Here is a 24,297-nt window from a genome sequence, read left to right as displayed (position 1 = left end):
TCCTCATGCATTTTGGTCTCCAAACCCCTCACCATCTTTGTTGCCCTCCTCTGGACATGCTCCAGTTTGTCTCCATCCCTCTTCAACTGGGGTGCCCAAAACTAAACACAGGACTCCAAGTGAGGCTGAACCAGAGCAGAATATGAACATGAATTGATGTTACATCTCTGCAAACTTGTTCTCTTTGCCTTCACAGATTCTCATTTCTGGATGCCTCCTCCAGGGGAGTTTTCTCCACTTTTGGGGATTTTAGAAGGAGACATATTGTCTAGAGAGGGGATTTGCAGTGGAAGTTTACTGGGTGGGGGAAAAGATTAGGCACCCCCTCCCAATGCCTGCATTAAAAGACCATGAGGCCGGTAGCCCAGGGATTTTTCCTTGCAAGATCAACTCCTCCCCTTTGGGATGGATACAGGCCAGGCCAACAACCTTCATCTTTAGTTTTCTGGCTTTGATACCTTGTGAAGAACATGATCACTTTTGAGAGGTTTAATTTCCATTCCTCGATGTCAGCAACGATGTGCAGTCAAGGGTACAGCTTGGTGGGGTGGTTGAGAGAGGCGATCTCTAACCTGGAGCACTGGGTTTGATTCCCTGCTCCTCCACATGCAACCAACAGAGTGACCTTGGGCTCATCACAAAGCTGTCCCTATGGAGCTGTTCTGTTCTCAGCCCCACAGAATGTCTGTTGCAGGGAGAGGAAGAGAAGGTGATTGTAAGCCGCTTTGAGACCCCTTTGGGTAGAGAAAAGTGGCATATAAGAACCAACTCTTCTTCTTCAGTAATATCAGGGCTTTCTCAGCCTCACCCCCCTCACAGGGTGTCTGTTGTGGGAAGAGGAAAGGGAAGGCGTTTGTAAGTTGCTTTGAGACTCCTTTGGGTAATTAAAAGTGGGCTACAAAACCCAACTCTCCTTCTAATCTGGTTGTTGGAGTAATGAAAATTGCTATGAGAAAAACTAATATTTAGCATATTTGAAAAACTTACTGTCTTGGGGGCTTGCCAAACTACTTCTAACCCCTTCCTAAACAGCAGTTTAGGTCCGTTGTGTAATGTGGCTATATGGGGACATTGGGGGGGGGGGGGGGGGTGGAGCCAGATCTTGAAATATTATACCTTGTGAATCTTGTTGCACTTCATGGTGCTACCAAACTGGAATCTTGCTTTTCTGCTGTCGTTCAAGCCAGCTCCCTCCCTGAACCTACCTTCTGTTTTTTACACTTAGGCTATCAAGCTCAGCAGCCTCTAGCAAAAGGAGTTCTCAGAGCCAAGCAGCAAGAAGAGTTGAGGCTGTGTCTGATGAGGTATAAAAAGATCCTCCCTCACTCTTGTTTTTTTGAATGCGTATGCGGGGGTGGGTGGGTGGGAAGGACTTCTTTGTTTTTACATTTCTCAGCCACCTTTCTCTGCACTTTTGTTAGCCTTCTCTTAAAAGGAATCAGTAGCAGGTGAAAGGAGAAGAACAAAGAGCTTGGGTTGTTTAAAACAAGCATCATTCGGTCTGCTTTGTTACTTTGGCTTCTACTCTCTTCTCAGGCCACCGTCCCCATTCAAGTTGAAGTGTCGTTTCAAAGGAGCCTCACAATAGCGGACTAAAAGGCTGAGTAAGAGGAGAAAGGTTTTTTGTGTGCCAAATGATGTCATGGCAAACGGCCACCCATCCTACCTTTGCAGCTTGGGGAAATGCTGCAGGAGGAAAAGTTAAATCCCTGCCTTTCCCCATGCTACACTCCCAAGCCAGTTTGGGCTCCAAAGTTGTCTGATATAAGGCAGCTTCATGTAGAGAGCCAGCTTGGTGTAGTGGTTAGGAGTGAGGACTTCTAATCTGGCATGCCAGGTTCGATTCTGCACTCCCCCACATGCAACCAGCTGGGTGACCTTGGGCTCGCCACGGCACTGATAAAATTGTTCTGACCGGGCAGTGATATCAGCGCTCTCTCAGCCTCACCCACCCCACAGGGTGTCTGTTGTGGGGAGAGGAAAAGGAAGGCGATTGTAAGCCGCTTTGAGCCTCCTTCGGGTAGGGAAAAGCGGCATATAAGAACCAACTCTTCTTCTTCTTCTATTCCAGGGGGCTGTATTCTGTGCTGCTGCTGATGCCCAAGAATTTAGGGGTAATACGTACAGGTATCCCCTGTGCAGGCACCGGGTCATGTCTGACCCTTGGGGTGACGCCCTCTAGCGTCTTCTTGGCAGACTCAATACAGGGTGGTTTGCCAGTGCCTTCCCCAGTCATTACCATTTACCCCCCAGCAAGCTGGGTACTCATTTTACCAACCTCGGAAGGATGGAAGGCTGAGTCAACCTTGAGCCGGCTGCTGGGATCGAACTCCCAGCCTCATAGGCAGACAGCTTCAGACAGCATTTCTGCTGCCTTACCACCCTGCGCCACAAGAGGCTCTAGGGGTAATACGTAGAATGAATTAATTGGACACAACATTGTGATGGATTTCCCCTTCCCATCACGGAGGTCTTGCAGTGCGTCCTTTCTGCATGCTCCTATTTCATCAGAGGCCAAAGTCATCTCAAGGGCTAGTTACAGTTGTTTTGGGAACCACCTTGACCCTTAGGAATTCCCTGCTCTTCGGGCATGTCATAAAAACTTTTTTCTTTAGCAGGGATTTGGTCTTTGAGATCACTGGAGGCCTATTTTGGTTGTATGTCATGGCTCTTGTGTTGGATGCACTGGCGTTACTAGGTTTTTTCCTTGTGTTTTGGTGGAGGTTGGTTGGATTTAAATTCTATTTTAATGATTTCATTAGTCTCTGATTTGACCATTTGTTTAAAATGGACAGTGGCTTGGCTCAAGAGCAGCGCTTCTGCAGGTCTGAGGGTTTCTGCCTTTGGACTATGATTTTACTGCTTTCTTCTTCTAACAGCAATGTAGGCCAGCTCCAGCTTAGGAAGTTCCTGGCGATTCGGAGGCGGAGCCTGTGGAGGGTGACGTTTAGGAAAGGAAGGACCTCTGCATGGTATAAGGAGATACAGTCCACCCTCTAAATAGGCCATTTTCTCCAGGGGAACAGATCTCAGTTGTCTGGAAATCTGGTGTCATTCTGGGAAATCTCCAGCTCCCACCAGGACGTTGGCAACCATGCCTCCTATTTCACAGAATCATAGAATCATAGAGTTGGAAGGGGCCATACAGGCCATCTAGTCCAACCCCCTGCTCAGTGCAGGATTAGCCCAAAGACAGCGGGCAGCCAATGGAAATGCTGCTCTGGATCCAAGCCAATGCAATTGGCTAGAACACTTAAATGCAAATGAACATAAGCTGTTGACCTGACAACCTTGCATCATTCAGTTCAGTGTTGTTGGGCTGTTCAGTGTATGCTAAGATATAAGGTGGGATGGGGCCAGTTCTGCATTGTCTAAGGCAGCCAAAGCTCCCAGCTCAACCCCAGTGAAATGATCCGACGTGACTACCATTTAAGGGCCTGCCCTGTAAAATGAAATCTCTTGTCTCCCACCTGAACTTGTTTTGTTCTTTAGTTGCTGAAAAATAAAGTGGACTGGGTTTTGGGGGGGGGTTCCCCCGTCAAGTTACAGTGGACTTAGGGTGACCCCATAGACTCTAGACTGAGAGGTGGCTTGCCATTGCCTGCCTTTGTGTCATGACCCTGCTGTTCCTTGGAGGTTTCCCATCCAGGGCTGATCCTGCTTAGCTTCTGAGATCGGGCTAGCCCTGTCCAGGTCAGTGCAAATAGACCAGTGGTTCTCAACCTGGGAGTTGGGACCCCTTTGGGGGTCAAATGACCCTTTCACAGGGGTCGCAGCAGGGCAAGCAGCTTGTCTGGAGGGGCAGACAGTATCCACACAACAGCCTTGCGGGGGAGATCAAGATAGAGCATTCGTCTGTCTGGAGCAGCAGAAAAGAGCAAGATCGGCATGGTGGGAAAAGAAGCAGAACTGAACTGAGAAACCCCGGAAAAAAGCCAATTTTTATACAATCATGAACAATAGATCTTCACACCATTGGTCAGTTTTGGGGAGTGGAGAAAGGGACAGGGCAAAAAGATTGATAGGCAGTGGGGAACAGATGGTATTTCCTTCCCCCAGGAATCCCAGCTTGCATTTTATACTGTTTGCTTGTTGAGATCTGTATCAGTGCCTTTCAGTGCGGATTGCACAATACCTCCTGAACTGCATGCTGTTCGTAGTGCCTCAGCATCGGAGTCCAGCTTCCACTTCAGGTTGTTGCACAATTTATTCTGATTCGATCAGGTCTGACAAGTTGTGTCCCTCGATGCTGTCAATGGTCTAACAAAGCCTCTCTTCCTTTACAGGACGAGTTTGACCCATTCAAGGGTGCTTCTTCAAGAAGAAACAGGCGATAACTTCCCAGAAGAATAATGAGGTGGAAAAGGAAACAAAGATTTTTCACACCCATCTTCTCTAAAGGAATCACAAGACATATTCAGTTCTTTCCAAACCATTTCACTGTTAGGTACCCATTGCTTTGAAACGTTTTGCTTCTTTCACGGAAGATTGGTTGTTATGGAACTTGTCTATGCAGTATCACTGGCAGTGCTTAAGAATCCTCCATGAAAATGCCTGCCTCTAATAGAAGAACCTTTCTTTAAAAAGTCTGTCAAGAAAAAAATCTGTCAAGAAGACAATTGGGTATCTTTTTTCCTATTGCACAGAAACGTTAAAGGAGGCACCCCCCTAATATAATGGGAGAATAAATTAGAATGCTATATGTGACGTAGTTCAAGAATAGCGGCAACTCATAGGTTGCACAAGGTTTCCTCAAACAGAAGGGAGGGTATGATCTTCGATTCTCCCATCCCTCTGCAGATCTCTGATTTCTCCTCCATGCTTCCCTGGGGAAGTGCCCCAGAGGCACCACTTCAGGAAGGCCCATTTTGGACCACAGCAGGAGGAGTGGACATGATCCCAGCCAGTATGCAAAAGAGCTCACAGGCTGTACCTCCCCCTTTTGTCAGAAATCTTGGTTTGTTGGCATATCCAAACCAGCGGGCTACAGTTTATGCGTTCCCTATAAGCTATTGCCTGTAGTCGTATTTGTCATTTTGGATGTAATTGGTAAGGTGTGGTTTGTTGCAAAAGCAAGACGCCAACTCCTTATTGGGTGGCATAAGCTTGAGCATCCACAGGTTCAATGCACAGTAGGGAACCGTGGCTTGCTCTTTATATTTGAACAATGCCTGACTGTGGACGGTCGGTGTTTTTGCTGTCTACCCCTGACACATTTTAATCAAGGAAAGGATTTTGCATCGCTGTAAAATGATTCCGAAAGCGATATCAAAATAACTCAAATATGGCCCCATTTTGAAAATTTTTTGTTACCTACTGTCAGAAGATTCTGCAAAGTGTTTGGATGGAACGTACGATTCTTGTCGTGAAGCTGTTTATGATCTTTTCAGCATGAAGGGTTACATGTACGCGGAGCATGGATGCACCGAAGCATTTCCCTAGGAATCCCGAAGGTTAGCTGTCTTCATTGAGCTAATACTGGTTGGATGTCTGCAGTTAAAAGATAAGCTGGCATGAGTTTTGCAGGTGTGGAACCAAAGTAGTCCATTGGGAGACGGTATATCACTCCGCGACCATTTCTTATTTCAGGTACCTCTGCTTGGTTCCCTGACCCCAAATAACTTCCATTGTTTTGATAACTTCAGAAAAAAACAACAACAGTATAACAAGGGACTGCCTGGTCATCAATTCCAACAATTCCCACCGATTTTAACGAATTAGTTTGAAGTGCTATGATATATTTTCATATGGAAAGACCGTGTTGTATTTTTATACCTATTTTAACCATCCTGGGGCAAAAGGGCTGGGAAACGAGGAATGTCACAGGTGTGCATAAAAGACTGCTGGCTTTCTTAAATTTTTGTATTTCTCTCTCCCGTGATACCTGATCAAGATTCCCATGCGTTTTAGAATATTGGGGAATGTCGGTTTGTTTGGGTGCAGCAAGGAAGCGTCAAAGGCCTTCCTTGATGATGTTGCAATAAGAAAAAAAAATCTGCAGGGACGATTTTAAAATAAGGTGCCTTGTCTTTAGATTCTTCCGGCTTGCTTTCATGTTTTTGAAATCTGATGACTCTTTCCGGCCTTCACGTTTCGGTCTTCCCTTGCCTGTTATATGTAGCAGGTGAATATAGGTGAGGGTCAGGTTCGATTAACCCCGTGTGCACCCATTCTGAGAACACTCCGTGGAAAATCCAGCATGCTGCAAAAGCTTCCATTGCTGAACACCCCGAAGGGGGAGAAGACAGCCCCATACGGCCCGAGAAGGCCTCGCTGCTTGCTGTCCTATTGCCCCCTTGCTAACTGGGGCAGGTCAAGGGTCTATATCAGGGGTAGTCAAACTGCGGCCCTCCAGATGTCCATGGACCACAATTCCCAGAAGCCCCTGCCAGCAAATGCTGGCAGGGGCTTCTGGGAATTGTGGTCCATGGACATCTGGAGGGCCGCAGTTTGACTACCCCTGGTCTATATGGAAACCGTTTAATATTGGCTCGCCTGCCGGAGAATTGGGGAATGCTGCATTCTTACCTACGTCATACAAATCGGCAATTTCAAAACGGGAGTCGGTTTTGGTGTGGATCAAAACAAATCACAAGCATTCGTTTCCTGCTGGCTCCGGGACTTTTGCCCTTCTTGAGAAATAGGAGGCCACGGATGCAGAAATATTTTCTTCTCACTGTGCTTTATGTAGCCTTTGCCCTCAGTGACATAAAATATTTCTTCCATCCTTGCCTAGACGTTTACTAGGTGTGATTTTAATGTTCTTCCTTCCAAAGACCGTTTTAACAAAGACCATGGACACTGCATGCAAGTTGTGTATATGTTTTCCACATATCGAGGGTCTGGCTTATTAAAACTCAACACTTATGACTGGTTATGTAAACGAATAAATATTATTGCAAATGTATACCCCTACACACGTCTTAAAATGTCTGTTTTGTCAACGGAACGGACCTGTCAGTCCTAGGAAGCTATAGGGTTGTGATTGTCCTGCATAGTGCAGGGGGTTGGACTAGATGACACAGGAGGTCCCTACCAACTCTATGATTCTAGGATTAAGCCAGCCATGTCTGCGGGAATGTGGCGTGCTGATGGGCATAGCAGGTAATGGACGGCATTTCCTGGAGTTCACAGACCGTCCTTAGTGCTCACTGATTTCCTTGCTGATGCATGCATGTGAGCCTTGGTCCTAAGTTCACACTAGCAGCAGGGATCTTTCATGCAATCTTAACATGAATGTGAAACGTGAACAAATGCCTTGGATCCTATAAACTGCCAACCGAAAGAGCAGGTGGTCTGGGATCTTCCCCACCTTCTCCTCCCCTGCGGATCCCTTTTGGACTCCATGGAAGAAGAAGGGCAGTTGTTTTTCGGCACCCCTCTTTTTACTACTCAAAGGAGTCTCAGAGTGGTTTACAGTCACCTACCCTTCCTCTCCCCACAACAGACATCCTGTGAAGTAGGTGGGGCTGAAAGAGCCCTGAGAGAACTGTGACTGGCCCAAGGGCACCCAGCTGGCTGTATGTGGAAGAGAAGGGAGATCACACCCAGTTCTCCAGATTAGAGGCCACCAGTCTTAACCACTTATACCAAGACAGGCTCTCGGGTTTATTGCTGGGTTGGCCAGCTGCAGTGGGGAGGGAAAAGTGAACTAGCTTGCCATTTCTGGCTTTTACATGAGCAGAGGACCACCTAGGAAGAGCAAGGCAGTTTCACCTTCCTCACTAATGCAGCCACCTGCCCTGCCCAGCTCTTCATGCCTACAAGTCCCTCAGCCCTCAGCAGTCCACTTTTCCAGAGTCAGGAGAGGCCCCCAAGGGGAGGGGAAGGTGGGAAACAATGACGGCCCTTGGCCATATAGGCAAATCGATGCCATTGAGAGCAAGAAGGTACGCACATAACACATATGCTCCGAACGGCAGCCACTTGACTTTGCTAAACAGGGTCGGGCATCACCCTTCAGGCCGTGATCCCCAAGCCATGAAATTTATGGTGCTTGACCATCTTAGGGAAGCATGAATCCTGGCTCACAAACCAAGATGGATCTGACACAGGATCCCAATGGAAGCGGCTGGAGTTGCGTAGCTCCCTCCCCCTACATTAATCTCTTTTCAAGCAGCTGGCCGCCTTGAAGGCTTGAGTGCTCCCCCTCAAAGGAGAAACTGGCCTGCAGCTTGCTCAAACACATGCCACTTAATTAGATGTCAAGCCGAGCACGGAACATCGCAAATCCCACTAAGTAGCTGCTGCAGTTCAGTGGGGAGGACAGGAACAAAAGCATGTAATAAACGGATGGATTCTTTATTCCTTAATGTACGCTTGGATCAGGGGTGGGTGGGCACGAGAGCAGGTAACAGGCGAGAGGGGAGCGAGTTTAAGCAACACGTCAGAGTAGAAATCGGCACAAGCCAATCGGCAGTTTCTAGTTATCCAGCTTCCGAAGAGACAATTTGCCGAAACGCTGGATGAAATGTGCCTCGATTGAGCGGCAGACCTATGAAGATACCGCAATCTGCCGTGGCAGCTGGGGGTCTTTTAACGAGAGTTTTCTAGATCCCGTTCCCAATCCGAAATATTGCCTCTCCTAAGCGGGCACGTTGCATCTTGTCAACTTGGCCAACGATGCTCGGCGTTGGAGAGAGGAATTTGGGACTCTGAAAAGGAGCACAAACCTTTCCCCTCCCTCAGCCATGGGGACATACTACATGTGGCTCTTCTCCCCTTACTTGGCTAACGCCCTTGAGAGATCTGCGATCTTCAACGGAAGTTTGGGAAGATCTGTTGAAATACCCAATGTCTCTCATTTCTTTTCTTGGATGAATTATACCCTCGCCGACTGGCAGAGTTTTCTGGATGGGAGAAAAGACTGGGCAGGCGCCCAAAATATCGCGGTGAAGATCTTTCTCATCGTGGCCTACTCCTTCATCATCCTCTTCTCCCTCTTCGGCAACGGCTTGGTCTGTCACGTCGTGATCAAAAACAAGCGGATGCACTTCGCAACCAGCCTGTTCATAGTGAACCTCGCCGTAGCAGACCTCATGATCACCTTTCTTAATACTCCGTTTACTTTGGTAAGGACGCTGAGGAACAATAGACCTCTGGTTTCTAGGATGACTGAAGAAATGCATGCTTGCCTCTGACTGTCGTTTGACTCTGTAGATGTCTGTCTGCTAACGTCTGCGCCTGTCTGCTAATGTTCTCATGTCTGCTAACGTTCTCTTTCTGGAGAGCACTTTTAAACAAACTCAACGGGACGAGGCAGTAATTTAAAAAAATTATAATGTGTACTTCCATGAGGTGTTTTAAAGCCAGCTTGGTGTAGCAGTTAGGAGTGTGGACTTCTAATCTGGTGAGCCGGGTTTGAATCTGCGCTCCCCCACGTGCAGCCAGCTGGGTGACCTTGGGCTCGCCATGGCACTGATAAAACTGTTCTGACCAAGCAATAATATCAGGGCTCTCTCAACCTTACCCACCTCACAGGGTGTCTGTTGTGGGGAGAGGAAAGGGAAGGTGATTGGAAGCCACTTTGAGACAACTTCTGGTAGAGAAAAGCAGCATGTAAGAACTAACGCTTCTTCTTCTTTAGTAATACCAGCGCTGTCTAAGCCTCATCCACCTCACAGGGTGTCTGTTGTGGGGAGAGGAAAGGGAAGGTGGATGTAAGCCGCTTTGAGACTCCTTCAGGTAGAGAAAAGCGGCATATAAGAACCAGCTCTTCTTCTTCTTCAGTAATTTCAGGGCTCCCTCAGCCTCACCCACCTCACAGGGTGTCTGTTGTGGGGAGAGGAAAGGGAAGGCGACTATAAGCCGCTTTGAGACTCCTTCGGGTAGAGAAAAGCGGCATATAAGAACCAACTCTTCTTCTTCTAAAACTAGTGGAAGGATAGCTGAAAGGCTGCTAACTCTGTGTTGAGATCTTCTAGAAAAGAGACATGTGAACCCTGAACTATTTATGCCTTTAGCAACCAGCTATATTGCTGAACTTTTCTCTTTGTTTTAATCGTACTAGGCAAAGGACATGGGTTGTGCTGCTGTGAAATGGGGCTTACAGTATTGTGAGGGAAGTGCTGTCACTGTGTTTGTGAAGCACGTCTAGCAGGCTCCCATGAAGGTTTGTCATTTCCCCAGAGGCTGAGGGAGATGAATGGAAAAGGTCCCTGTGCAGGGAATCTAGGAGGTCTGAGTTCACATGCACAGACTAGGTCGTGTGGTGCTGGGGTTAGTTTGTCACATGGGAAGCTGGCTGTGGTCCAGTCACACTCCCCAACCTCACAGGATCGTTGTGAAGGTGAACTCAATGAAGGGAGGCCCACGTATGCTCGGGAGCCCAGGATAAAAATGTCTAAGCCACCAGAGGAAGGCCCTTGCAAAGTCAGTCAAACTCAACAAGAGTTTCTTCTTTTTGACTGTATTCCCGTCTGCTTAAAAGAATGACCTGTTGCTTGCTCAATACCCTGTGCACAGGGGCCACACATGGCTTCAGCACTACTGTTCAGTTGTTTTTCTAGCATTTGGTTGGACTACTGTAAAACGCCCTTCATGGGGCTGCCCTTAAAGACAAGTGGGAAGCTCCAATGAGTGCAAAAAGTGACTGTTCACCTTTTAAATTGAGAGAGCTTCTCCACATTGCATTTATTGCCAAACATTTGCAACATTTTTTTTTCAATTTGTTTCTGAGTTTGATGTTGGGTCCTTCACCATCAGGGACCCTCCAGCTTGGTTAAGGTTAAGAGCAATGGCTTCTAATCTGGAGAGCTGGGTTTGATTTCCCACTCCTCCCCATGCAGCCAGCTGGGTGACCTTGGGCTACTCACAGTCCTGTTGGAGCTGTTCTTGCAGAGCAGTTCTGTCAGAGCTCTCTCAGTCCGACCTACCTCACAGGGTATTTGTTGTGGGGAGAGGAAGGGAAGGCAATTGTAAGCTGCTTTGGGATTCCTTCAGGTAGTGAAAAGTGGGGTATAAAAACCAACTCTTCTTCTAAAGGACCACATTTTCTTTCGAATCAGCCTTGAATCAGCAATACCTGTGAGACTGTCTTAAAAGAGTGGGTGTCATTTATTTATTTCTTTGCACTCTAACCACCACACCTTGCAGGCTGTCTTTCATGGGGAGGGAGAAGTTAAGAATGTTCTGTTTGGCCATGCGCGAGAGGCAGGTTGTGTATTCGGTCCTTTCTCCGCTCAGCATGTGGTGACCACCTCGAGCTTTCAGAGAAAAGTAGATTCTTTAAAGAATGGATTAGGATGCCCTACTGTTCATCTGGGCACGAGAGAGCTCAGTTCAGGCTCGTTATCAACTTCTGGTATTTGTGAAGTGAGAAAGTCAAACAACTCTAACTAGGGTGACCAGGTCCTCTCTGCCCCCAGTAGGGAATGGGAGGGTAGGGTTGCTGGATCCAGGGTGGCAAAACTCAGGGAGACAGGTTTCTCAGTAGAGTACAGTGCCCTAGAGCAGGGGTAGTCAACCTGTGGTCCTCCAGATGCCCATGGACTACAGTTCCCATGATCCCCTGCCAGCATTTGCTGGCAGGGGCTCATGGGAACTGTAGTCCATGGACATCTGGAGGACCACAGGTTGACTACCCCTGCCCTAGATTCCACCCTCCAAAAAATCCATTTTCTCCAGGGCTACAGATCTCTGTAGTCTGGAGATGACCTTTGATTCCAGGGGATCCCCAGGTCCCACCTGGAGACTGGCATCCCTAACTCTCTCCATTGTTCCTAAAGTGAACCCAAATTGGTTTGATTCCCATTTTCACCGTGTCCTTTCTATTAATTGAAAAAAACATCCAAGAACGATGGGTGAAACAGAGCAGGGGAGAACTTCACGGGGGTGTCACACGCTGATTTAAAAGCAAAAATCCATTTGGCTTTGAGGGGGATGAGGCCCCAAGAGCTCCACAGGGGCAAAGAAGGACTTTACAGTGACCACAGGAAGCTAAGTCGGTTCTTGGCTGCCTTCTCCTCAGGCTCGCTTCGTCAACAGTACGTGGCTGTTTGGGAAGGGCATGTGCCACGTCAGCCGCTTCGCGCAATACTGCTCCCTCCACGTGTCGGCCTTCACCCTCACGGCCATCGCGGTCGACAGGCACCAGGTGAGATCTTGCTTGTGGGTGGGCAGGGGTGGGTAGGTTTGGGTTTTCTTCGGACAGCGTCTCCCCTAGACAGGTTTGTCTCCATGATAAATGAGCCAGCACTTAACGTCTCAGATGGCCTCATTCCCAAAGGGGCATGCAAGACATTCTCATTCATAAAATCATAGAATCATAGAGTTGGAAGGGACCTCCAGGGCAATCTAGTCCAACCTCCTGCACTGTGCAGGAAATTCACAATGACATTCAGCCCTCACACCACTCCCGTGAAACTCCTAGCTGTGATTTGGGTTGGTGCGGTGATTAAGAGCGGTGACCTCTCTAGTTTGGAGAACTGGGTTTGATTCCATACTCCTCCAGATGCAGCCAGTTGGGTGACCCTGGGCTTGTCACACTTCCCTCAGGGTTCTCTCAGCTTCTTCTTCCTCATAGTGTGTCTGTTGTAGGTAGAGGAAGGGAAAGTGATTGCCAGCTGCTTTGAGACACTTGGGGCCTGTCATGGTTCTCTCAGAGCTCTCTCAGCTTCCTCTGACTCATAGGTTGTCTGGACAGATGCTAATACTGGAGGCTTTAGGCTGATCCTGCACTGAGCAGGGGGTTGGACTAGACCAGTGGTTTACAACTTTCCTAATGCCGTGACCCCTTAATACAGTTCCTCATGTTGTGGTGACGCCCAACCCATAAAACTATGCAGGTGTTCTTTCACAGAAATTAAACCGAAACTGACCCATGGCGTGAAGATCCGTTGTTCATGATTATATATAAATTGGACTTTTTCTGGGGTTTCTCAGTTCAGTTTTGCCTCTTGTTCCACCATGCCGATCTCGCTCTTTTCCGCTGCTCCAGACAGAAGAACGCTCTATCTTGATCTACCCCGCAAGGCTGTTGTGTGGATGGCACCCCCCCCCGGCCAAGCTGCCTGCCCTGCTGCGACCCCTGTGAAAGGGTCATTTGACCTCCCAAAGGGGTCCCGACTCTAGGTTGAGAACCACTGGACTAGATGGACTGTCTGGCCCCTTGCAACTCTATGATTCTACCTCTGGGATTACTATATGGGTAAGAATCTGGTAGACATGAGTTCAAGTCCAACTCAGGTATTTAAGTTCTGCTGGGCAGTTTAACTTACCTCATGAGGTTTATTGTGAAGGTAAAATTAAAGAGACGCTAACCATATGCACCATCCTTTGTTCCTTGGAAGGGAAAGGTGCTGGATGGAAAATGGAAGGCCCTAGGATCACAGGAATGTCTTCTCATGACTCAGGGCAGCCCTCTCTTCAGCCAGGGAGATTGATAGCTGCTTAAAAAAAAATTAAAAGCAAATTTGGCTCTCTCTTGTGTGTGATGTTAAAAGCAAATGGTTACTTTTGGTGAAATTGTGTCCCAACGGCTTGCCTACAGATGGTCATGCATCCCCTTAGACCTCGTATCTCTACCACCAAAGGTCTGGTTTCCATTGGCGTCATATGGATCCTGGCCACCTGCTTCTCCCTCCCACATGCGATCTATCAGAAGTTATTCACCTTTGAATACAGGTAAGGGGGTCGACTTCTTCCAGGGGAAGAGAGGTTTAAGCAGGCAAAATGGCGGGAAGAGGGAAAGAAGCTCCGTTCCCCCACATCTGTCTTTCACGGCGAAGATGATCTGGGGCCAAGGGACCAAGCCCTATGAAGATAGGTTGAGGGACTTGGGAATGTTCAGCCTGGAGAAAAGGAGGTTGAGAGGGGACATGATAGCCCTCTTTAAGTATTTGAAAGGTTGTCACTTGGAGGAGGGCAGGATGCTGTTTCTGCTGGCTGCAGAGGAGAGGACACGCAGTAATGGGTTTAAACTACAAGTACAACGATATAGGCTATATATCAGGAAAACAATTTTCACAGTCAGAGTAGTTCAGCAGTGGAATAGGCTGCCTAAAGAGGTGGTGAGCTCCCCCTCACTGGCAGTCTTCAAGCAAAGGTTGGATACACACTTTTCTTGGATGCTTTGGGCTAATCCTGCGTTGAGCAGGGGGTTGGACTAGATGGCCTGTGTGGCCCCTTCCAACTCTATGGTTCTATGATTCTATGATTCTATGATTTCAGACTGGTGCGGTTGTACCCTGCGTGTTCTCTTACCCGTGTTCCCCTTTGCTGCTGTCTCCCCACCCTTATCCAGGTTCTGGTACCACTAGGCATCATGCCCATATTCTGCAGGAATGTCCCAAGGCACAGCTGCCAAGCCTAATTCTTAGACGATAATCCTAAAATTATTCATTTGAGACACGGAGAGGAATTGAATGGATCTTTTCATCTAACAGCAGCCTAAATGCACTCCACTTGCAGCCGGTGGCTAGAATGGGTCTGTCTGAGATGACAGGAAAAAATCCCTTAGCAACCAGTTGCTAAAATGGAATGCAAAGGCGTATTCCATTTTAGTAACTGCAACGGCCTTCCTTTATGTAAACACTGGCACAACCCTTGCTAGAATATCTGATGTTTTAGTTCCATTCAGTTTCTTTCTTTGGAGATTTATGCCTGACTCCATGCTCAGGAGAGCACATGCTCAGTTATGAATAATTGTTGGGACACAACTTTGCATGCTTTAGGTATAGCTTTGAATAAAACCATTTGTCATTTTAAACAAAAGTTTCAGATTAAGTAAGGAGTGGTTTAAACAGGGCATAGTCATGTCTGCATGCACCCTCTGCCCTTGCCGCCCTCAAATTATGGTAAACAAGCCCTGAGAGCCAGTTGGCTGTAGTGGTTAGGAGTGCGGACTTCTAATCTAGCTAGCCGGGTTTGATTCCCCGCTCCCCCCACATGCAGCCAGCTGGGTGACCTTGGGCTCGCCATGGCACTGATAAAACTGTTCTGAATGAGCAGGAATATCAGGGCTCTCTCAGCCTCACCCACCCCACAGAGTGTCTGTTGTGGGGAGAGGAAAGGGAAGGCGACTGTAAGCCGCTTTGAAACTCCTTCGGGTAGAGAAAAGTGGCATATAAGAACCAACTCTTCTTCAGTAATATCAGGGCTCTCTCAGCCTCACCTACCTCACAGGGTGTCTGTTGTGGGGAGAGGAAAGGGAAGGCGATTGGAAGCCACTCTGAGACTCCTTCAGGTAGAGAAAAGTGGCATGTAAGAACCAACTCCTCTTCTTCATCTGAATTCAACATTTTTGTTTGCATCCCTGGCTGCAGTGAGGACGTCACCCGGTCCTTGTGCCTCCCAGATTTCCCTGAACCAGCCGACCTCTTCTGGAAGTACCTGGACCTGGCCACGTTCCTTCTGCTCTATCTTCTGCCCCTCGTCATCATCTTGGTCACCTACGTGAGCGTGGCCAAGAAGCTCTGGCTCCGCAACGCCGTCGGGAACGTGACCGTCGAGCAATACTTCACCCTTCAGCGGAAGAAGAAGACGACCATCAAGATGCTGGTCCTGGTGGTGGTCATTTTTGCCGTCTGCTGGTTCCCCTTGAACTGCTACGTCGTCCTCCTCTCCAGCCAAGTCATCTGCAGCAACAACACCCTCTACTTTGCTTTCCACTGGCTCGCCATGAGCAGCGCTTGTTACAACCCTTTCATTTACTGCTGGCTCAATGAGAATTTCAGGGCCGAGCTGAAGAGCTGTCTCCTCCTGTGCCAGAAGGCCCAGGGCCAAGGGCCACCTCCTTCTACTGCTTTGTCCTACAGAACAGCCTGGCAGGACAATGGCAACTCCAAGGGGTCACAGGTCTCCCACGGCCTGTCGGCTTCCCAGTTCCAGTCAGGGAAAACTGACCTGACATCTGTCGAGCCTATAGTTGCGTTGAGTTGAGCGTTGTGGCCAAGTGAGCAGCTGTGTGTGTTGGCAGAGCTTAAATATGCAAAGAAAGTAAAGCACCAGGTTGCTTAATACAGCCTTTCTCAACTTTTTTTTACCATAGAGAAACCCCTGAAACGTTCTTCAGGCTTTGAGAATCCCCAGAAAAGTATGATTGTGCAGAATATGAGTGGGAAGCATATCTGTTTACATTCTTGCCTAGGGCCCCTCGCCTTCCCAACCACTCCAGGCCATTTTGGGCGGGCTGGGTAGGTTGACATGACCCTATGTGGTCATATCACCTGATAAATGTTTAACAATTAAAAAAAATATATTACAATTAATTAACATCCATCCATTTGGGAAACTCTTCCAGGGCCATCAAGAAGCTCCAGGGTTTCATGAAGCCCTGATCGAAAATCCCTGGCTTAAAATAATAAAATAGTTTTATTTAGAAGATCAATGAATTTGTGGAGAGAGAGAGAGAGAGAGAGAGACCTAACTAACTGTCTAACGGTTGTTCTGCATTCATTCCATTTGTTGTCAAGGCAAGCTGGGAGGAAGTAAGCTCAACTAAGCAGGAACTCTCCAATTGAGCCAATCAGGACTCAAGAGGAGATGATTTAAAAAAACATCAGGATGTTCCTAATTTAACTATGCTAAAAACACAATTCCTCTGATGCCCCCTGCAGGATATTCTCATGCTTTTGAATCATGCTCACTACAGATCTTGCATTTTCCGTCAGTGTGATCCTTAGCAGGTAGATCCTAGTATAGTAGTAAGAGAGATGGTTGCCTCCCAGGGAATGTCTGCTCAGTTGGGTCGCACAATATGTTTTGCTTGCCTTTGTTTCCGAGAGCTGCGTTTTATTGTATACAACTGAGTGCAAGTACTGCACAAACGACAGTCCTGCAATTCGTTGCGCACCACTTTAGACTGTTGTCATGCCTTGTGTTTACATGCAATAAATATATTTTTTTCTTCACATTTCTATACATGTCATCCAATCAATTTAAGGTAGGCTGCTAATTTCCACCCTGCTCAGTTGCTACTCAGTCCATTTCAAGGCATCGCTGTACGAACTAGCCCTTGTTGGTGGAAAGCGTTCTCAAGTCACGACTGTTTCATGGCAAACCATGTAGGCCAGGGGTGGCCAAACTGTGGTTCTCCAGATGTCCATGGTGTCCAGTTCCCATGAGTCCCTCCCAGCATGTGGACATCTGGAGAGTCACAGTTTGGCCACCCCTGGTGTAGGGTTTTCAAGGCAAGTGACATTCAGAGCTGGCTTGCTTTCCTTCTGTGTCACTACCCTGGTGTTCCTTGGTGGTCTCCCATCCAACTACAAAGCAATAGCAATAATATATTTTTATTTCTATCCCGCCCTTCCATATTGCTCAGGGCGGATAAGAATGTACAAAAGTTTAAAACATTTACAATTTTTCTGTTGTTGTTAGTTGCGAAGTCGTGTCCGACTCATTGCGACCCCATGGACAATGATCCTCCAGGCCTTCCTGCCCTCTACCATTCCCCAGAGTCCATTTAAGCTCGCACCGACTGCTTCAGTGACTCCATCCAGCCACCTCATTCTCTGTCGTCCCCTTCTTCTTTTGCCCTCAATCGCTCCCAGCATTAGGCTCTTCTCCAGGGAGTCCTTCCTTCTCATTAGGTGGCCAAAGTATTTGAGTTTCATCTTCAGGATCTGGCCTCCTAAGGAGCAGTCAGGGCTGATCTCCTCTAGGACAATTTTTCTAATATTCCCTAACTAGATTGGGGGGGGGGGTGCTGGAAATGAGCCAGTCTTCCAGCTCTCCTCCTCATAGCAGGTGAGAGCAACTGAATTCGGCTACAGCTTACAAGGCATAATGGCTCAAGCCAGTCCTGCCTGAATGCTCCAGATTAGTATTCCAAGTGGGAATTTCTGGCGAAGAGCTCACATATACATCAGCCTTCAAGATTAATTTCACTTCTGTTAAAATGGAACTGCCAGTTTTTAATACATCTTATAAGGCAGCTTATACAAACCGTTCTTTCTGCTTCTGGCTCCTTTAATCCCCCCCACGCTACCTTAATTTATTTTACACATTTTACATATAAAATAAATATTTTACACATAAAATGACAGGGGCTCATGGGAATTGTAGTCCATGGACATCTGGAGGGCTGCAGTTTGACCACCCCTGTTCTACCCCCGTTCTAAACTATCACATCTTTCATTGGGAAGCGATCGCCAAACTATGTCATGTACTGATCTTTTCCCTTATGGGAGAATGGAAACTTTCCAGCAATCTGGTTGTATTTGCCTGCCTCAATACGGTTCATCTTAAAGGTCTTTCTGGGGGGAAATCCCACTGGTGGGTGAGAGAGGTGAGGAAACACCCTCAGATTGTTTGTACCAATGTGCTAGAAGAAAGTTATCTAAATGCCAGATTTGGGAAAGAAACAGAATTGGTGAGCTGGTATTTTAGTTAAGGACTAAGAGCCTTACTGGATTAAATCAGTGGTCCAGCTAGTTCATCATCCTTTTTTCACATGGCAGCCAATTAAGAGAGAGCACAGGGTTCCAATCCTGCCCCTGATGTTGTCTTCTAGCCAGGGAGTTTACTACCCCTGGATGTGGAGTTTCCCTTTTAGTCATACTGGCTAGTACCCCTTGGTGGACCACTAATCCATCTAATCCCCTTTAAAGCCATCTGTGATTATGACTATGCTGTAATAATATGCACAGACCATCCATAAACATCAGGGGTCCCCAGCCAAGTTACACCTGTAGGCGCTTCATGATTTGTGAGAAGCAGCAGGCACCATAAGAAAAGGACAGTTGGAATGCGTCCCAGAAGATTTGGGAGGTTCCAGGCCAAATATCCTCCTATAATGGAGGCAGCTGTTTCCAAGCGTTCTGAAGCATCTCCTCTTCCAGTGAAATGGATGAAAGAGGCGATTGGTCAGTGTTAGACGAGGCTCATAGCTTAATAACAAAGCCTATGATTTGTGCACACAAAGTCTAAGGTTCAGGTGGTTGTTGTGGGTTTTCTGGGCCATGTGGCCGTGTGTGAGAATGCAGCTGATTGCCCCCAATAAGCAGACTTGGAAATCTCTTTATTGAAGATACAACAATCTATAAGGTCCTTGCTAAAACTGCCTTCCCAGAATCAATTTTTCTGTTTTAACCTCCAACCCACGGGCTTCCCCCAACCACTCCTTCGGGCAGGAAAACAGTCCAGATGACACCCCCTGTCCAGGGGCAGGATGTTACAAGGCTGGAAAAAAAAGATAACGCTTTCCCAGGGAAATTTCAGAAGTAGCCAACTACCTTTCACAGCCAAAATTTCAGAAGTAGCCAACTACCCTAACCCAGCTGCAATTCACACCTAACACAATTAATTATATAAGGCAGAAAACAGAGCAGAGGAACAAATTGTAAAAGCATTGATATATGGTTTTGATATTATGATCTCTTCTTTCTTTCTTTTTTTTATTATTGTATTTATATACCGCCCTCTCCAAAGGCTCAGGGCGGTTTATAGGAAACAGGAACAATACAGGTAATTCCATTTGTAATAATAACATGGTGATAACAATAACATTAACATAGTGATAACAATAACAACATTATAGAACGGTGGAATACTGTGAAGAGCATTGAATTCAACTCATACTGACGCCCAGTGGGTTGGGCAAATTTGTAGTGGTTATCGTAGGAGGGAGGCTGGGGGGCCAATGGGAAGCAGTGGTTTAGGGTGACCTCAACCAAATGCCTGGCAAAGGAGCTCCCTTTTACAGGCCCTGCGGAACTGTTCGAGTTCCGTCTGGGCCCTGATCTCCTCTGGGATCTCCTTCCACCATGTGGGGGCCAGGATGGAGAAAGCTCTGGCCCTGGTTGAGGTCAAGCGGGCTTCCTTGGGGCCAGGGACTACCAGGAGGTTGGAGATAGTGGAGCGCAATGCTCCTTGAAGGGTGTAAACAGAGAGGCAATCCTTTAGGTAAACTGAGTCCAGACCACGTGTGGCCTTAAAGGTGTGGCCACGTGTGGCCTTAAAGGTGATAACCAAAACCTTATTCGGAATTAGTCCCTGTTTTAGTCCCTGATGTTTCACCAGTAACTGTGGCTGGCCTTTTCAGACGTAGGACACAGCAAGAGGGGAATCTGTTGCCATATCCTATCTCTGAAGATGCCAGAGCAACACGTCCCTCCCCACAACAGTCAGTTGACTCCATCTGTGAAAGCCTTTGACAATTCTCTGAGGCTCAGTCACCAGCAATTCCAAGGATCAAACCTCCTGTCACAGGTCTGGAGCAGTAGGGGCTTGGGGCATGGGGTAGATGGGATGGTGGAGTGAGACAAGATAAGGCAGCCTCGTACCTGAGTCCCTCTTGTAAGCATACATGGACCATGAGGGCATTGTCTTGGCAGGGGGAGCAAGACACCGATCAAGACCATTCACCTCAGAAATTTCACAGGGTCATGACAGCGAGGGGTCCTTTTATTACATTCTGTGAGATTGCTGCCTTGCTGAACGTCTTTTGAGTTCAAAAAGGTCACTCAAACTTTGAAGGACTGAGATAGTTCCTGTCATTTGGCTGGCCTTCATTCTTAATGATTGCTTGGAATTGCTTTTTGTCTCTGTAGCACCGACAGACTCCAGAGTCTATTCGGAAGATTGTCCAAATGGTTCTGCAAAAAGCACTTTGGCCATTTTGCTACCCTCGGAGAAGGCAGCTGGGCTTAATATCTCTACCTAGGAGAGCGTGTCCTCCGTCTGAAAGTTACCGTGTTGCTCTGTTTTTCTCCCTCGAGTGTCCTGATCCCCAGTCCTCTTTGCAGGTAGATTATAATGTATTTAGAATCTGTGTATGCTGCCTTTTCTGCGTTATTCCCTTTTCTTCTCATCTTGGTGTAGCCAGCTTGGTATAATGCTAAGAGAGGCAGCTTCTAATCTGGCAAGCTGGGTTTGATTCCCTGCTCCTTCACATGCGGCCAGATGGGTGGCCTTGGGCTAGTCACAGTCCTGAGAGAGATGTTCTCACAGAGCCGTTTCTCTCAGACCTCTCTCAGCTCTATCTACCTCACCGGGTGCCTGTTGTGGGGAGAGGAAGGGAAGGCGATTGTAAGCTGCTTTCAGAAGCCTTCGGGTAGTGAAAAATCAGGATATAAAAACCAACTCTTCTTAATGCCGTGACCAGAGTAGGATAGTCTCACTGATCAGATGAAATGGGCAATCCTGTTTGTTAAAATGGTGTCACTTTATGATTCCATTTGACACATTGTGCTGTATCAGTAAACAGTATCCTAAAATCTGATCAACGTGTAGCTCATTCACCAAATATATATATTTTTTACTGAAATGTGTTTGGTCCACTTTGGATATGAATTTATAATATGCACCTTGTTCTGGTCAGGCATATTTCGAGACCATGCATCCTTAGGGATCTTTGATGATATTTTGTTAATTTTGTTAATATTCCCTAATAATGGCTATTTGTTTGTTTTGAGTTGAGTTTTCTTCCCTTGTTCCTGATTTTAGTGGGCGTGGCCAGGTGAAATAACTAAGGAGTAGGGCCTCTTGTGGTGCAGAGTGGTAAGGCAGCCGCCTGAAAGCTTTGCCCATGAGGTTGGGAGTTCAATCCCAGCAGCCGGCTCAAGGTTGACTCAGCCTTCCATCCTTCCGAGGTCGGTAAAATGAGTACCCAGCTTGCTGTGGGGTAAACGGTAATGACTGGGGAAGGCACTGGCAAACCACCCCGTATTGAGTCTGCCATGAAAACGCTAGAGGGCGTCACCCCAAGGGTCAGACATGACTCGGTGCTTGCACAGGGGATACCTTTACCTTTACCTTTAGGGCCTTACAAATACAAAATGCCATCGCTGAAAAGCCCAGAAGAAGAAGAATTGTTATTTTTATACCCCACTTTTCTCTACCCGAAGGAGTCTCAAAGCAGCTTACACTCGCCTTTTCTTCCTCTTCCCACAACAGGCACCCTGTGAGGGAGGTGGAGCTGAGAGAGCTCTGAGAGAACTGTAACTGGTCCAGGGTTACCCAGCTAGCTGCCTGTGGAGGTGGAGTGGGTAATCAAACCCACTTCTCCATATTAGAGGCTACCACTCTTAACCACAACCCTTGTGTCCTCTCCGCAAGTGGGGAATCAGAGAGCAGGACTTGGGGAAGATTTTAGTAGGCAGCTTGGGCAGGACAAGAGGATGTGCACTGGGTAATTGAGTTGCCCTAAATTGCCAGATGAGGGCAATTTAATAGTAATAATAGTAATAATAGTAATAATAAAGCTGTGGCCATAGGATTGCGGGAAGTACCTGGGAACTTTAGGGGTGGAATTGGGAATTGGTGAGATTTGGGGCAAGGAGCGAATTTATTAGAGTATAAAGCTATGGAATCCACCCTCCAAAGCATCCAATTTTCTCCAGGGGAGCTGGTCTCTCTTGCCTGAATGAGTGATAATTCCAGGGGATCACCCGGCCCCACTGGGGACTGGAATCCCTATGTCGCAATACATTTTTTTTTCTGGCTCCTCCTCCTCTGGCAGCCATTTTGTTACCTGTGCTCACCATGCTGCGTCAGAATTCCCAGTGTGCCTGTAAACCCAATCTGGGGACCTCTGTAGTAGATTCTATCCAAAGCTGATTCTCAGGAGGTTTAGACATGTGTGTAAGATCTACGCAACACCAGATGCCTCTTTTTGGATTACGATTTTACTATTGTGTTGTGATTTTAGATGGTTGTTTTTAGTATTACCAGATGTTTTTATGAGGACACAATATTTAATTCTGCAACAGTACAAACAGGAATTCTGCACAATGTGACTTATCAGCTTTGATTCAAGTGGGTAGCCATGTTGGTCGGAAGCAGCAGGACACATTGGGAGTCCACTGAGTCTTGCTTGTTCTCGAAGTGATCCAGCCTCACAGTAGGCTACGGATTTGCCATTTGCACAATGATCTCTGATAGCTTTCTTGGAGCCTTAGATTCATAGAATCACAGAATCATAGAGTTGGAAGGGGCCAAACAGGCCATCTAGTCCAACCCCCTGCTCAACGCAGGATCAGCCCAAAGCATCCTAAAGCATCCAAGAAAAGTGTGTATCCAACCTTTGCTTGAAGACTGCCAGATTGCCGCATCTCTCGAGTTCTCAAGCCTGTGATCAGGGGTATTTTCTGTATTTATTCCTGCATTCGATAAACGCTATTCAGGAGGCTTTCAAATGTGCATCGAGGGGGTTCCGACTGTATCCTCTTCCAGCACAATAGGAAGGTTTCAAAGGCCAGTTGGACTAATCATGCCGAATAAATGTTATGGAAGGAGGCTCTGAATAATGTTATTTAAGAGGCTTTCAAATGCGCATCCAGCCTTTTCTGAGTTTCTGACCGTAGCCTCTTCGAACATAAAGGTAGGTTTAAAAGGTCAGTTGGACTAATCACACAGCTTACATGTAAGGGAAAGAGGAATCACAGCTATTGTCAAGAAGATCTTGGGGAGGGGGAAGGCTCAGAAAGAAGACAGGTGCGTTACTTAAAGGCACAGGTGCAGTGTGTTGTGCTCACAAACACAAGTGGATCAGGACCTGCCTTATAACAAAAAGCTAGACTTGAGTCTTCTTCAGAGACAAACAAGATCACTTTACTGGATCACTCTACTGGCAGGTTGAGATCTGTCCACCCCCGGAGGTGGTATTTAGGGGAGGTTTTTTAGTTGTTTTTATATCACTGCATTATATTTCACCTTGGATATTGGATAGGAAACTGTGGATTGTATATTTTTAGGGGTAACTTTTTAACTGGGGATTTTATCTGTTGTAACCTGCCACGAGCCTTTGTGGGAGTGGCAGCCTAAAAATAAACTAAACTAAACTAAACTAAACTAAGATTTTCGGGATATGAACTTCCGAGAGTCGAGCTCCCTTTGTCACATACAAGGGCAATGTTGACTCCTGGAAGCTCATATTCTCAAACTTTTGTTGGTCTCAAAATCTTGCTCTTCTGCTGCAGATAAACTTGGCTACCCTACTGATACTGCCTTATACCAAATAAAGGTATCGGTCTATCAAATTCAAGTGCTGTTCTTCTGATGGTGGCCCTATAAACTGGTGTTCTTCCCCGGTTACACCACTGGGATGGATCCTCAGACCTTCTGTATCCATGCATGGCCCCTCTGTTCTCCCCACTCCTCTCCTGAGGGGAAAGTTGTCCAAGAACAGAAGGTATCAGAACACCTACCCATTTATGCCTCTTCCTTGTGTGTCAAATGGTTCTGGAGCAGTGTATTTTCCTCCTCTATCCCTACATTTCCCCTCACCCTCCCACAAGGGTGTCTGTTTCTCCTTTGGGGGAAATATACAAGCCTCTTTGTGGATCCAAGGCACCTCCTACCTCGGTGGTTGCCCCATACACCTGTGGTGATGGTGGGTAGATTCCAGTCATTGTT

At 47.1% G+C, this 24,297-nt stretch overlaps 2 protein-coding genes across 4 annotated transcripts in view; both read left to right on the top strand.

The window, feature by feature from the left end:
- The window catches only part of MRE11 (MRE11 double strand break repair nuclease), a 38,348-nt gene extending 31,441 nt beyond the window's left edge, over positions 1 to 6,907 (top strand). For all 3 annotated transcript variants that reach the window (XM_077341481.1, XM_077341479.1, XM_077341480.1), the window contains exons 19-20: positions 1,226 to 1,304; positions 4,287 to 6,907. In XM_077341481.1, the coding sequence (XP_077197596.1) occupies positions 1,226 to 1,304; positions 4,287 to 4,337 (130 nt within the window). In that variant the 3' untranslated portion in view covers positions 4,338 to 6,907. The remainder of the gene's footprint in view (positions 1 to 1,225; positions 1,305 to 4,286) is intronic.
- A 1,122-nt stretch (positions 6,908 to 8,029) lies between these two features.
- GPR83 (G protein-coupled receptor 83) lies at positions 8,030 to 16,734 on the top strand. The gene is made up of 4 exons (XM_077344208.1): positions 8,030 to 9,071; positions 11,969 to 12,094; positions 13,490 to 13,623; positions 15,264 to 16,734. Exons 1-4 carry the CDS (start codon positions 8,691 to 8,693, stop codon positions 15,877 to 15,879), a joined length of 1,257 nt encoding a protein of 418 aa, XP_077200323.1. The 5' UTR covers positions 8,030 to 8,690; the 3' UTR covers positions 15,880 to 16,734.
- The last annotated feature ends 7,563 nt before the right edge of the window (positions 16,735 to 24,297 follow it).

This window comes from Paroedura picta, chromosome 6 (genome assembly GCF_049243985.1).
Source record: "Paroedura picta isolate Pp20150507F chromosome 6, Ppicta_v3.0, whole genome shotgun sequence".
Lineage (NCBI taxonomy): Eukaryota > Metazoa > Chordata > Lepidosauria > Squamata > Gekkonidae > Paroedura > Paroedura picta.
Note: the sequence above shows the minus strand (reverse complement) of the source record. Positions and strands in the feature narration are given on the sequence as shown.

What these genes read in the sequence shown, in the direction of transcription:
- GPR83 (XM_077344208.1), top strand. Translation starts at nt 8,691, where the DNA reads ATGGGGACATACTACATGTGGCTCTTCTCCCCTTACTTGGCTAACGCC. An exon ending in TTAATACTCCGTTTACTTTG is followed by an intron (nt 9,072 to 11,968) that starts GTAAGGACGCTG and finishes CCTTCTCCTCAG; the next exon opens with GCTCGCTTCGTCAACAGTAC. An exon ending in TCGCGGTCGACAGGCACCAG is followed by an intron (nt 12,095 to 13,489) that starts GTGAGATCTTGC and finishes GCTTGCCTACAG; the next exon opens with ATGGTCATGCATCCCCTTAG.